The sequence below is a fragment of the Dipodomys ordii genome, unplaced genomic scaffold (assembly GCF_000151885.1).
Source record: "Dipodomys ordii isolate 6190 unplaced genomic scaffold, Dord_2.0 Scaffold140, whole genome shotgun sequence".
Classification (NCBI taxonomy): Eukaryota; Metazoa; Chordata; class Mammalia; order Rodentia; family Heteromyidae; genus Dipodomys; species Dipodomys ordii.
The window spans coordinates 930815-944754 of NW_012267356.1; the positions used below are offsets into that span (position 1 = coordinate 930815).

Here is a 13940-nt window from a genome sequence, read left to right on the forward strand (position 1 = left end):
TGGTTTTCGTAGCTCTGGGGGGGGGGGGCAATCCCAGTAACTTTGGTCCCCTACTTTTTTCTTTAGCCTTCCCCATTCTCCCCTTTTTTGCCGGGGAGGGCGATGAGAGGGGGGAGACGGCGGGAGGAGGGGCACCCCAAAAGCTGCATCCCCAGAGAGACGGGTGGGCTTGGAGCCGCGTGGGCAGCGGGGCGCGCCGGTTCCTCCATCCCTCCGTCTAAGCGCCCGGTCCGGCGGGGGCGAGGGGAGGGGACAGCGGAGCGCGGAGGGCCGGGCCGCGGAGGGGGGGGGGGTAGGAGGCGGTGCGTGCCGCGCCTGCCAAAGGCGGAGAGCGGTTCCGCTGCGCGCAATCCCGGACTCCCCGCCGAGCCGCCGCCCCAGACCCGCGGCCCCGGGGGTGGGGGGGAGTGGGAGGGGGAGAGCTCAGCCCGGCGATCCGGCTGACATCAGCCGATCCTCCGGCAAGACCCTGGGTCTCGGTGGCTTGGGGCTGGGAGGGACAGCGGCGGCGAAGAGCACGGTGGATGTGCGTGTCCGGGAAAGATCTCAAGTTGTGTGCGCGCCCCGGACCCGGGAGAAAAGGTGGCTGTCGTCCTCCTGCTCCCCGTCCCCACCCCACTACCCTCAGCCATGTAAGTAGAGGGATCGCCTACCCAAGCGGGCGGGAACCCCACTTCTTCCCATCGGGTCGCCTCCCATCCACCCTTCCCCCGGACACCCGGAGTTGAATGACTCCCGGCGGCGGGGCTTCCCGGGCCGTGGCTGGGCTGTGGCTGGGTCGGCGGGGCGTCTACCTCCGGGGGGTGCTGCTTTCCCAGGCTGATCGGCCGCTGGGATGTGTCTTTCCTTCCTCCCCCTCCCCTCCCCGATCGTCGTGTGTCTCCCTGGGAGGGGGGGGGGCAGGCAAAAGCAGGGGTTTTGTTTTCATTTTAAGTAATCCGAATTCTGTTTGAGTGAGATCCAGACCTGGGGAGGTGGTAGGGCGGCGTGTGGGAAGAACGAGGGGTCAGGACGAGGGGGTTTGGAAGCTGGAGTTGGGACCGAGTTCTGGGGATGGAACGCTAGGACTCCCCGGGCTTTCTGTTTCCATTTCTTGTTGGAACCTGCGGGGAACGGACCTCAGGGCTAGGTGTTGAAGCCACAAGAGTGGCCATTAAATGCACCTGGAACCACTTAAGTGCCCCGAGTTCGAGGCCGAGGAGCTGAAAAGTGTGGAGTATTTATCCGATTAGACAGTTGAGCAGCAGGCGAAAGGGTGGACGGTGTGAAATTTCCCAGAGCCAGGGAGTCAGGATAGCAGATGTGGGGATAAAGCACACACAGGCTTTCTTTTACATGCGAAGATGGTTGTCAAGACTGAAGGAATGCTCCAAAGCTGTTGATGGAGTACTGGGAGCATCTGATAACGGTTCTGTCTGCTGGATGTGCCTAGACAGTTCATAATGTTTCTTAAATTTATGGTACTTTGCAACTGTGAAAGATTATCCTAATTATTTTGTTTGAGGCTCATCTAGAGAGTTAAGGCACCCTTAAAGGGACACACACACACACACACACACACACACACACATACACACACACACACAAAGTTGCTCCAAACAATGAGGGTGAACTTGCCAGCCAAATAAAGCATGATATGGTTCGTTTTATTTTAATATCCCGAATTACGTTAACTGCCAGTAAATATGCTACATTGCTTTTAATGTGAGTATGTGAGATGAATTCACTGGCTTGGCAAATAGAAGTCAAGCATTCCTTTAGGTAAATAGCTGCCAGAATTCATTTAGGAGCGTTTATAGGTGATAAAGACACGTTGAGCAAGTTTGATAAAACTTGGAGTTATCAAAAAGTGTATAGAGAGAATCAGTTCTTTCCACTGTTTAAAAATTCACCATGACAGTTTGAGTACAGTGCATCTTGATCAGTGTTACTCCCCTTCCATCCTTCTCCATCCATCCCTTTCCGAGTTGAAATTTTTAAATTTAATTTTTTATTGTCTTTAAGTAGTTGTACAAAGGAGGTGCCATTTAACAAAGCAGTTTATGAATACAATGTGCAGTGCCACCCTTACAATAGTCTTACCCTCCCCCCCTCAGCCCATACTTTTCATTACTTTTCTTGGCTATATTCTTCCCCCTTTGCCACTTCATTCATCTGCCCCTCATCCGCCCTACCTTCTTTTGTGTGTACCTCTTTCCTGGTGCTTATGTTGTGGGGCTTTGATCTAGCCAAATTTTTCTTACCTGAAAACCTGTAGAGTGACGAAGTGTTATTACTTCTCTAAGGGTCTAAACTTTTAATATTTCCTGTTGTTTTACCAGGGGTGATGATCCTTGCTACTCAGGATGGGAAGGTGATACCCAGTAGGACCAAAAGGATCCCTTTTGCTGACAGACACACCCTCCACCTGGTTCCAGGACTGTGGATTGCCTGTTGTGACTTCACACCTTCATTCCCGCTTGTGGTCCCAGAACATTTCCTTTAGGCCCTTCTTGCCATATCTGGTGGAAGATGGCATCCAGCCTGACGTGTACAGGTGTGATCTGGGCTTTGCTTTCCTTCCTCTGCGCTGCCACCTCTTGCGTGGGGTTCTTTATGCCTTACTGGCTCTGGGGATCACAGCTGGGCAAGTCTGTATCTTTTGGTACTTTCCGGAGGTGCTCCTATCCTGTGCATGATGAGAGTCGACAGATGATGGTGATGGTGGAGGAATGTGGGCGCTATGCCTCCTTCCAGGGTATTCCCAGCACAGAATGGAGGATCTGTACCATAGTGACGGGCCTAGGTTGCGGTCTGCTCCTTCTGGTGGCTCTCACTGCGCTCATGGGTTGCTGTGTGTCAGAGCTCATCTCCAGGACTGTGGGAAGAGTGGCTGGAGGAATTCAGTTTCTGGGAGGTAAGTGACTTGTTACACTTGAGTCGTTGATCGCAATCCCAAAGCTATATGGAAAATGACAAGTTTCATTTGTCTCCTGAGATGACTGACACTTGTAGATATGAAATGCAGTAGATATGAAATGATTTTGGTGATAGGCCACTAACGTCAATGATTTTTATGGGCATGCTTTATAGCTACCAGCGTTCGTCATTTCTATTGTTAAACTTATGTCTCTGGCCTGCTAACTACTTGTGCGACACAGTAACAGGTTGGAATGTATCCAAAAGACAGCTTCTTGTTTGTTCTGTCCAACAATAGAATTATCTTTACTGGAATTTTGGGTCTTTGGAGGTAAAAGTTTCATAGGGAAGTACTTAATGATTTTGATATGAAATTGTCATAATAAGCCTTTTTTTATAAGCCTTTAATATTCCTTGATGGGTAGAAAATTGATCCTTATTCAATTGTAAATGGCATTTCTAAGTATTACTATTTTAAATGAGAGATCTGTTTTATATAATGTGATGGACACTGGCTGTAATTCGAGCTCCTCAGCAAGCTGAGATCTGAGGATCACTGGTTTAAAAATAACTTCAGCAGACAAATGTGAGAAACTTTATCTTCAGTTAACCAGCAAAAGCTAGAAAGTGAAGATGTGGTTCAAATGATAGAGTGCCAATTTTGAACAATATATATATGGCATAAATATAGCATATACATTGTATATATACATATATACATACATATACACAAATACATACATATACATATATACACACATATATATTTTAGGCGTGTGTGTTTGTGTGTGTGTGAGTGTGTGTGTGTGTGCGCGCAAGGCCCTGAGTATAAGCCCTACTACAGGAACAAACAAAACAAAATACAAATCCCCAAATCCTATAAACTTCACTATGCTACAAAGACAACTGTAGGCTAATTATCATGTTAGGAGCTAACTTCCCTGGGTGCTTTTGCTTTAAGGCTAAGAAAAGAACACTGTATTTAAGGAAAGAAGTATGCTTGTCCCAAATGGACTGGATAGTTTCACTCACACCAGAAAAGGCTTGATTTTTACTTGGCTTCCCTCCAGCAAGTATTGCCTCAATATCTCTGGTCATATGGTTTTAATTGCACCTCATGTGTTTCCCACTGTTCCTTTCACCTCCATCCTTCAACCTGGCTGGCTGAATTGGTCTGATTTACAATCTGCCCCAGTGAAATATGACAACCTGTGGAGATAGCACCGAGTGATGGGAAATAGGAAGCCTGGAAAACTTTAAAAAAAAATGGGTTAGTACCTCATGACAAAGTACATGTCTCCCATTTGGTGTTTCCTTACAGCCTTTTGTGAAGCATTCAGAAGACAAACCATTAAAAAAGGAATAGTTCTGGGATTAACTGCCAACTGTTAGGGAGATCCAATGGATTACTTTAGGTTATTCAATATAAAAGTTTCAAGCAACATTTTAAGTGAAGTGTGCTAAAGAGTCAAATGAAAAACTCTTTGGTCTTTGGAAACAAGAGGTAGATTTGTCTGCAGTTCTGTGTTTCCTTATCTTTTTTTTTTTTTTTTTTTGGTGGGTTGTGGGCATGAACTCTGGGCCTGGGCACTGTCCCTCAGCTCTTCAGCTCAAGGCTAGAGCTCTACCACTTGAGCCACAGCGCCACTTCCGGCTTTTTCTGCTCATGTGGTGCTGAGGAATCAAACCCAGGGCTTCATGCATGCAGGGCAAGCACTCTACCACTGAGCCACCTTCCCAGCCCAGTGTTTCCTTATCTTAAGTGAACTATTCTACACTGGCTTCTTTTCACTGTGGTTTTTGCACATTAGCCTGCTCTGGGAGATGCTTTTGGAAGAGAGTTGGCTGGAAGTCCTGCCCTTCTTGCTTCAGTATTGGCCACTGACAAAAGTCATTCCTGTAATGTATTCACTCAGATATACAGAGAAATTATTATTTATTACAACATAAAGAGGTTGTCATTGAAAGTGAAAATAGAAATTCAGGATTTTGAAAGTTTATTGGCCCAGCAGATTTTTTTTGAGGGGGAGTAGAACTACTGGAACTAGTGCCAGGAGTATTTAACTTTTTGTGTTTTTTTAAAGAATACACTGGGTTTGCTTTTGTTTTACTTGGCTCAGGAAAAATGCTTAGGCAGTTTCATTTTCTCCTCTTATGGAAAATATTACTTTCCATTTTTTTCTTCATTTTGGGGCAGAGACTGCTATTATTTCTGGCAGCATAGAAAATGCTTACAAGGAGGAATCAGGTTTTATTGATTATCTTGAGACATATAATGAAGGAAGGCAACAGGAAGTGGATCTGAGACCCAGGAGATTTATACTTTTCTCTTGAAGCTATGTATAGATTTTTTTTGAATTATATAGAGCTAAATGTTCTACTTTACAGAATCCCCAAGGGAGAGACAATTGGGAAAGTTTTATATATATATATACATATATATATACACATATATATGTATATATATGTGTATATATATATGTATATATATATATATCCATAGCTTCTCTGTATGTATGCTTTTCATGAAGTCTGGCTTCGAAAGAGTTGCTGATATAATTTGTTCCTAAGAGTTGATATTCTCTTTCCTTCCCCCAAATGTTTATCTATCAGGCAAAAATAATTCTACATTATTAAACCTTGGGGGATTTTCTTTTATGCCAGCCTCTCAAGAGCATCAGCAAATAAATATGCCTATGAACCTAAGATATTATTAAATTTAAGTTTAAAAATGAACTTGTCATATGGAAAATGTTTTTGAAAAGTTGCCACTTATTACTCTCAGTGTATAACTAGCTAGATGACCAAACAAAGCCCTTCCAGAAGGCCTTCTCCTGTTCTTTGTGGCATAATTGTGGCAAATAGTTTGGTGTTTACTAAAAGTTGGTTATTAAATGGGTGGATTTTTACAAAGACTGCAAAATGTCAAACCAGTGAGTTCTGTGAACCTCCTAGACAAGTGCTTCAGAAAAGTGGTCTGCATACAGGGTAGTGAATCTCTCACTAAAAGTGATTCTCTCAGAAGGATTATGTTTAGCTTAAGTGAGGGTTGCTCCAAAAACAACAGGAAGCAGAAGTATGGCAAGACACGACACCATCCTGCTCAGCACTGCCTGCTCTCTCTGGAGTTTGCACATATGGTGTAGCATCAGGCAGGGAAACCCCTGCAGCACTTTGGAACAAGTTAAGGGACAAAGTGTCAATGTGGATTTTCAGTCTTCTTGCTATGGTTGGGTAGAGGTCAAAATGACACCTGCCTACTGATAGAAAACATAAAAGGAGATTGTTGTACAGGGACATTGCTTCTTACTGTAGAGTTATCTTAAGGCATCAATAACTTCTACCTTTCCTGGGGTGACTGGTACATGAATTTTAATGCTACCACCTTTGTCTCATACTACCATTTGAGCCACTGGCTCCACTTCCAGCCAGTCTGTCTGGTTTTGAACCATGACCCTCAGATCTCAACCTCCTGAATAGCTAGGATTACAGCTATGAGCCACCAGTGTCTAGTCTTAATTGACTATTTTTTTTAAAAAGGAATACAGAAAGTCATTGGGAAATAAAATGTGCAATAAAATATTAATCTGTATGCCTGGGAAGTATGTTCTGAAAAAATAGAGATTGAAAAGTTTTTTTACAATATAAAAGTAGGTGTTTTCAAATGCTATTGTAGTAATTATGAAGTTTAACAGAATATTTGCTAGTGTGTATGCTTTTTGGGGGGAGGTACCATTACTTCAACTTGAACTCAAGGTCTTATGCTCTCATTTGGTATTTTCACTTAAGGCTGGTGCTCTACTACCTGGGTCATGCCTCTACCTCTAGCTTTTGTTTATTTTTTTATTTTCACTTTTTTCAGTTTGGGGGATTGAACGAGACTTCACACACAAATACTAGGCAAATGTTTTTCTATGGAGCTACCTGGCTCCTGTCACCAGCTTCAGGACTTTAACAGAAGTTTTACACAGTTAAGAGAAACCCTTTTGGTCTGTGTATTAATAAGATGCTGTACTTACACACACACAGTATGAATGGAAGAAGTACATTGTAGGTATATGACATTGTAAATTCTGTCTGTTCTATGCTTGTAAATGTCAGGATTTGAATTTGTGGATTTCTCCTTAAGAGATTGCTAGTGTTATAATGAAGGAGTACCAGAAACACCCTCAAATTTATATTACTCTGTGTTCAGTTTGAATGTGAGACATGTGTGCATTATATGTGTGTGGATTGCTAACCAGCAGCAAACTCTCTCTGTCCTATTCATACTTTTCTGTTCTAAGAAGTCAGAGGACATCTCTGCCTTGGCGAAGGGAGGGATTAGTGCTGCTCAAGTACTGATGGTGGCTATGTCTTCAAGCATCCCTTTCTCTGTGTGCCTGACGCATCATTGCTTCTCTCAAGTTGCCTCACCACAGTGTCTAATCTGGGCGTATTTCTCATCGTGTTGGGATGAGGGCAGTTGCCTGGATTCTCCCTCCCCTGCTCTACTTTAAGCCTGACCTGTCATACCAAGCCAGGGTGCGCTTTCCATTACACATGACATCAGGCTGTCTGTGAAGTGACAGCCAAATAATGAGATGAATAATAAGTGTCGAAATATTAATGGCATGGTGTTTTCTTAGTGACAGGGCCTTAAGAAGGTCTGGAACTCTTTGGGCCAGTTGCAAAAGTAGGTATGAGTCTATTTGCTGCCTCTACCACTCCTTTTCTCCCCTCCCTTCCCCTTCTCCTCCTCCTCCTATCTTAAAGCATCAACAACTTCTACCTTTCTTGGGTGATGAGTACATGAACTTTAATGCTGCCTTCTCTGTCCCATATGCGCCTTCTTCTTCTGTCCTCCTCCTCTTTTTCCCCCACCACCTCCTCCTCTTCCTACTTCTTCTCCTCCTCCACCTTTTCTTCCTCTCTCCCATTCTTTCCCACTCTCTCCCCGTCCCTCAACTCATGCCTAGATTGAAATCTGACTCTTTTGTGCCTCTTATTGTACCTGGATGATAGTCATGTATCACCAGGCCCAGCATTCTTTCTCTGAGTTGGGATCTCATGGCCTTTTCTGTCTGGGCTGGCCTGGAATCACAATCCTCTAGTCACAGGTTCCTAGGTAGCTAGGATGACAAGCATGTGACATTGTGCCCAGTTGTAGGTTAAGAAAAGGAGAGTCTTCATGTATGCTTGGGCTGTTCTCAAACCACAATCGTCAGGATCTCAGTCTCCCAGATAGCAAAGATTATAGGCATGAGCCTCAAGTGCTCAGATTTTCTGATTTCTTTTTAAAATGTGCCTTGTAGATTATTAGCTACTCTTGTTTCATGTAGATCCCTCTAGCTTATGCTATAAGGTACAAGTGAGCGGTCTAGAATTTGAATCCACGTGTTTTCAAACTTTAACATGTATCAAAATTTCCTGTAGTACTTTTGACTACTACAGGGTTCTGGGGTCCATCCCAGAGATGCTGATTCAGTAGGTTTGGTGGGAGACTTGGGAGTTTGCCTCTCTAACAAGGTTTCAGGTGATTCTGAGGCTGTTGGATCTAAGGCCAAGCCTCATCCTTAGCTGAGAAAATGTGACTTTTGGCATGTGATTGACCTTCAGATCTTGAGGTTTATAAGAGAGTCCCACCACCACTATAGTTTGGCATCATTTGGGCACATACTAGTTCAATTCCTCCTTATTCTTGTCTTCTTGTTCTGAAGTTCTTTCTCAATATAAACAATAGCTGTATTTTAACCTATCCATTTCCTTTCCTTTCATATTCTCTCATGCCAGAACTTATAGATGGAAAACTTACTGTATTCCATCTTTTGTAATTTGCCAGCTGTGGATTTCCAGTTAGGAACCGGTCATTGAAAGATAATGACAATATGATAGGCTGCAGGGATGGGCTCAGGTCATCCTGGGCCAACTCCATCCAGCCATAGACATCTTGGAGGAGCTAAACTGGTAGACACAGAGGGCAGCTATGAAATGAATAGTCCGACTCTGCCGTTAAGTACGATGCTACTCAAATTAACTCTGATAGCAAAGAAAGGTCCCCTGGTTTAAACTAGGAGAAGGTGAGGTTCCATACTCTTGTCAATGGTAGGACTCTGGAGGGACACAGACAACACCCGGTATCACAGCCATCTATCTATATTGACAATACAGAAGCACATGCTGGATCTGGGGGCCTCAGCAGTACAACACAGGAGTTTGGCTTTACCAGGTAGGGATGAGCAACCCTCATTGTAGCAACCCCAGCAAAGGTCACCATAGCAACCACAGCAAAGTTCACAGATGCCATCTACTCCAAACTGGGTTAACAGAACTTTTACAAAACCTAGAACACTCACTTGGGTGTGAAGGTACAAGCCTATAATCCCAGCATTCTGGCAGAGAAAGCAGGAGGACCATTAGCTACTTCAAGGCCAGTTCCAACTACATTGTGAGACTGTTGCAAAGAACAAAGCATAGAATAAAAGGAAATCTAGGACACCAAATTGCATATGCTTACATCTAAGCATGTTGATGACATTTTCAGGTAGTCATTGGCAACAGATTAGATTATTTATTTAGATACTTCCTTTTTCTAGAAGAACTGTTCTTTTAAGCTTTAATCTATAAAGTGTTTCTGTTTTCATACTTTTCTAGGAAGGTTCTTCATGTTTGGATTCAGTGTAAGTGTTCTTTTAATTCCCTGGTGGATATAAATATTCACTGGAGAACTGATACCACACTGAGAGCCCAGGATCCTGGACCAGAGACTGCATTCGGTAGTGCTGGAGGAATAACTTTGACCAAACTTCCTGGTGCTTTGGAATGAGATGGTGCACAGACTATATTATGGAAAACAAAACCAGTGTTATTCACTTTAGGCCTTACGTCAGGAATCATCAGACTTGGCACATTTTAGTTGTTATTGGTAGTGATGACATTGGAAGTGTAGAATATCAGAATTCATGGGCATGGACCCATTAATACTGTGATTGATTTCCTCTTTATTCTACCTGACTGATTTTTGGCAGTGGCCACCATTATGTAGGTCGTCAGAAAGCTGCAAATGGTTTGTATCCTTTCTCTAGAGATAATATGATATTGGATGGCTCATGTTCAGTTAGACTGTCCTCTAACTGAGTGTCTTGTGCAGTTTTTGTTCTGCCAAACTATACTCTGTTGTTGTCCTATTTTGAGTTACTATTTTCTTTTTCGCTTTCTAACAATATCTCTCTGAAGTCAATAACGGTGAAATCTAGTTATCCAGTGCGTTTGGGTCCAACACATCAGCAGATCTGCAAATCTTTTTCTATAGGATTATTTCAGTTGGTTTGCTGACCTGGTCCAGTACTCCATTACTTTTGCAGAACAGATTTTTTGCAAGAGGGTCATCAGATTTTTTACCTCCTTCCCTTTGTCCTCAGAGCCATAATAGACACATCATACATCACCAACACATAGACTACAACTTGATTAGTTGTCTTAGAAAAACATATTACTGGCCACTGAGGGACATGAGCCACTGAAGTAGAAAGAACTCAGGAGACTTATTCAAGAGATCTTTACATTATTCTATAGCTAGCACACGATGCATAAAATTAGCAGAACACACAAAATCATCATTGTATACCATCAGGACTTGAACTCTTCCACTGGTGAGGGTGACTTACTGTGGGTATTCATTATAAGCAGAGAGAATAAAAGTTTTGCCTTGGAAGTTATTAGAATTGATCATGTAGCTATATTCTTCTGGCTCATTTCATCCTAAAGTGTGTTCTCAGGAGCACTAATTTTGGAATATACCAATATGGGTTAACAGGATGAAGAAAAGTTGTGGGAAAAGTAGGTCTGAGGAGACTTGAGTTGATTTGAATTTAGTTATCTGTGACACTCAATTCTAGTTAACCAGCAAAAATCAAGAAGTGGAGCTGTGGTTCAAATGGTAGAGTGCTAGCCCTAAGCAAAAAAGCTCAGGGACAGTGCCAGGTCCTGAGTTCAAGCCCCAAGGGCAGCACCAAAACAAATAAACAACAGAAACATAGAGAGAGATTGAAACACAAGGAATGTTTCCTAAATTTATGTGGGCTTAGTACCAAGAATAGGCCTGTGAATCAGTTTCCTTTCACCTCAGGGAAATAAGAATTTAATTTTTTTAACAGATGACAATTCAGTTTGAGCAAGTGATGTCCCACTTACTTCATTGGTTAGCAATTGGGCTATGAATGTTATGACCATAATATTACAATGTTTGTCAAAATTCTACTTTGCATCATACTTAAAATTCAACTTTTGTCTCCTACACACAAGTATTACGATTGTGTACTTTTCTGTCAGTTTGTGCTTCTAGTACTAGAAACACCAATGATAATAGGAAAAACTGTGCCATTTTCCAAAAAATTGTGTTACAGCTTAATGTTAATAGTGCAGTGTATAATAGGATAGTAAATTCTCCCACTAGGGGAGAATGCCAAAACTAATATATTGTCTTTTAAAAATGATTCAGAGATTATATGCTGGTCACTTTTTCTCTTGTAATTATCTACTGTAAAAGATCTTTATGGTAATCTTTTCTTAAGATAAAATAAATAGCAGAGAATCCTTACTTTTGTTTGTGGTTACTGGGGTTCAAACCCAAGGTCTCAAGCAGGCAAGTGCTCACCATGTGAGCACTTCCTCCAGACCTTTTGTTTGTACTTTGTTTTTGAGAAAGGATTTTGCTAACTTTCCTTGGACTGCTCTTGAACCCATGACTCTCCTATCTCTGCCTTTGGGGTAGCTGAGTTTACAGGTGTGCATTACTATCCCTGGCTCAGAGGACACATTCCTTAAATCACAAAACCAAGGACTTTGGGTCTCTTTTTAAAAATGAAGGGTCAATGTGGATCAATAGAATATTATGAAAGAAACAAATGGTACTTGTTATAGTCTAGCATGATCCTACTCAAGAAGTATAGCGATTTCACAAGGACATATATATTTTGCCAATATCAGAATTGGAACTTGGGCCTCAGAAATGTTTAGCTAGCTTTGTTTGACTATCACTCTATCACTTGAGCCATATCTCCATCCTGGCTTTTTGGCATTTATTTGAAGATGGAGTCTCTCAGACATTTTCTGCCCGGGCTGGCTTTGATCCTCAAAAATCTCAGCCTCCTGAATAGTTAGGATTATAGGTCTGAGCTACTGGGACTGACTGGGCCTTTTTGAATAGTTACTTTAGAGAACAATGGAGTTAGACACAGCATTGATAAATTCTCATCATTATTAATGCTGACTTACCATTGGGGGATTTGATTTCTTTCCTATGCATAATGATGTCATTCAAGTTAGCCATTTACGTCTTCAAATTCATGAAGCTTATATTCTAATGTTAAGTTCCAGAATTGGCTTGCCACCTTCCACCTTAATAAAGAATATGCCCTTAAGAGTCTCAGATTTTAAAAGACAATATATTTGTTTTGGTATTCTTCCTTAATGGGAGAATTTACTATACTATTGCCTGGTATTTTGATTTAGTGAAATAGGTATAACAATATTGTTGGATTAAAAAATGAAGTGCCATGTTGTGATTCTCTGTTTTTCTTGTCGTGTCCTCAGATAGAGCAGAACCATGACTTATTTTTCTTCCAGTCCTATGTTGACTAGAATAGTAAATGGCACCTGATTTGTTAAACTAATAGTTGATGCATTATTTAGTTTTAATTATTGATTAATCATGCATCTGTAATAAAAACATAATCTTATTTCTCTGTACTTCACAAGAACATTCTGAAGATGAAACAATGCTACTGTGGCATATTTAAAACACTGTCACTTCAACCGATATCCATGCGTAGTGTTAATTCTTTGAATGAAAATATGTTCTGTGGTCATACATGTTGAAATGATACTGCATTATATATCTTCCCTCTCCAAACTCATTTTAATAACAGAATAATTTTGCAATTAAAAAAATCAGCTAAATTTTGTGCTTCAAGAAACAACTTGGCAATGGCAGAATCCTACTTACCTACATCTGCTAAGTATCTCTTTGAATTAATGGCCATTGGCGTAAACATTGGGAAATACCCAATTAAAAGCATGTTTTAAATCCAGGAGATCAGTGGTAATTGGCCTTTACTTATTAAAAGACTAATATTTGTTGAATAATGGGGTAGCAATTGGAATAAAAGCCAGGACACCGTCTCTGCTGTTGTTAAACTCATGGTCTTATGGGGAAACGGATACATGTGGGATATAGTGACCATGCACAGGACTCAGGTTTTGCTTCAATAATGATCAGCTCCTGAGGCTCACTGAAGCAGCCAAGTGTGGGTCTCCCAGTTTCACAGAGTGTGTGCCCATTGTTTTCCATTCTACCCTTCTCCTGCTTAGCTGTGTATTAGGAGGAACTACATTTCCCAGATGCCTCCATATAGACATCTGGGTATCTGGGTAGATGTGGACAGAGAGAGACCCTTTAGGGAGATGGGAGGCAGGGAGAAGCCAGGGTATCTCTTCTTTTCCTGTTCTTCCATGGGAAGTATTGTGAGCATCTCTTGTCTCTCCTCCTGAAAAGCCTGGTTTTTTATCGTTGAATCTCTTGTTAGAAACCTCTGGCATGATGCCACCTTAATCAGACAGCCCCATTCCACTACTCACTTGCAATGGCATCTTCTTCTAGGATCACTGCAGTCTAATGGACAGCAGTCACTTCCCAATATGCTAATTTCTGAGCCATTTTTAAAATTTTTATTGTAAAGATGCTACAGAAGGGTTACAGTTACATGAGTAAGGCAATGAGTACATTACTTTTTGATCATTGTTACCCCTTCCCTTCCTTGTTGTTGTCCTACTATCCCTTCCCTCCCCCACCTCCCACACTACTCCCCCTACCATTCCCCCCACTAAGTTGTAAAGTTCATTTCCAATGTACTGTCCTGCGGGTATCCTTGTTGCAATGAGTCATCCTGTGCTCTTGTTTCAGCGTTTGTTTTTTTTTTTTTATTCCCCTTCCCCTCCCCAGATTTGACATATGTATATTACAAGATGCAGGGTACCAAAATCAAGTACAGTGACAACAGGGG

General features: G+C 42.0%; 1 protein-coding gene across 1 annotated transcript in view; it reads left to right on the forward strand.

Annotated features, from left to right (window-relative positions):
* The first annotated feature begins 350 nt into the window (after positions 1-350).
* Positions 351-13940, forward strand: part of Lhfp (lipoma HMGIC fusion partner) — a 225535-nt gene continuing 211945 nt past the window's right edge. Inside the window, exons 1-2 of the mRNA XM_013031443.1 lie at positions 351-632; positions 2322-2896. Of these exons, the coding sequence (XP_012886897.1) occupies positions 2512-2896 (385 nt within the window). The 5' untranslated portion in view covers positions 351-632; positions 2322-2511. The remainder of the gene's footprint in view (positions 633-2321; positions 2897-13940) is intronic.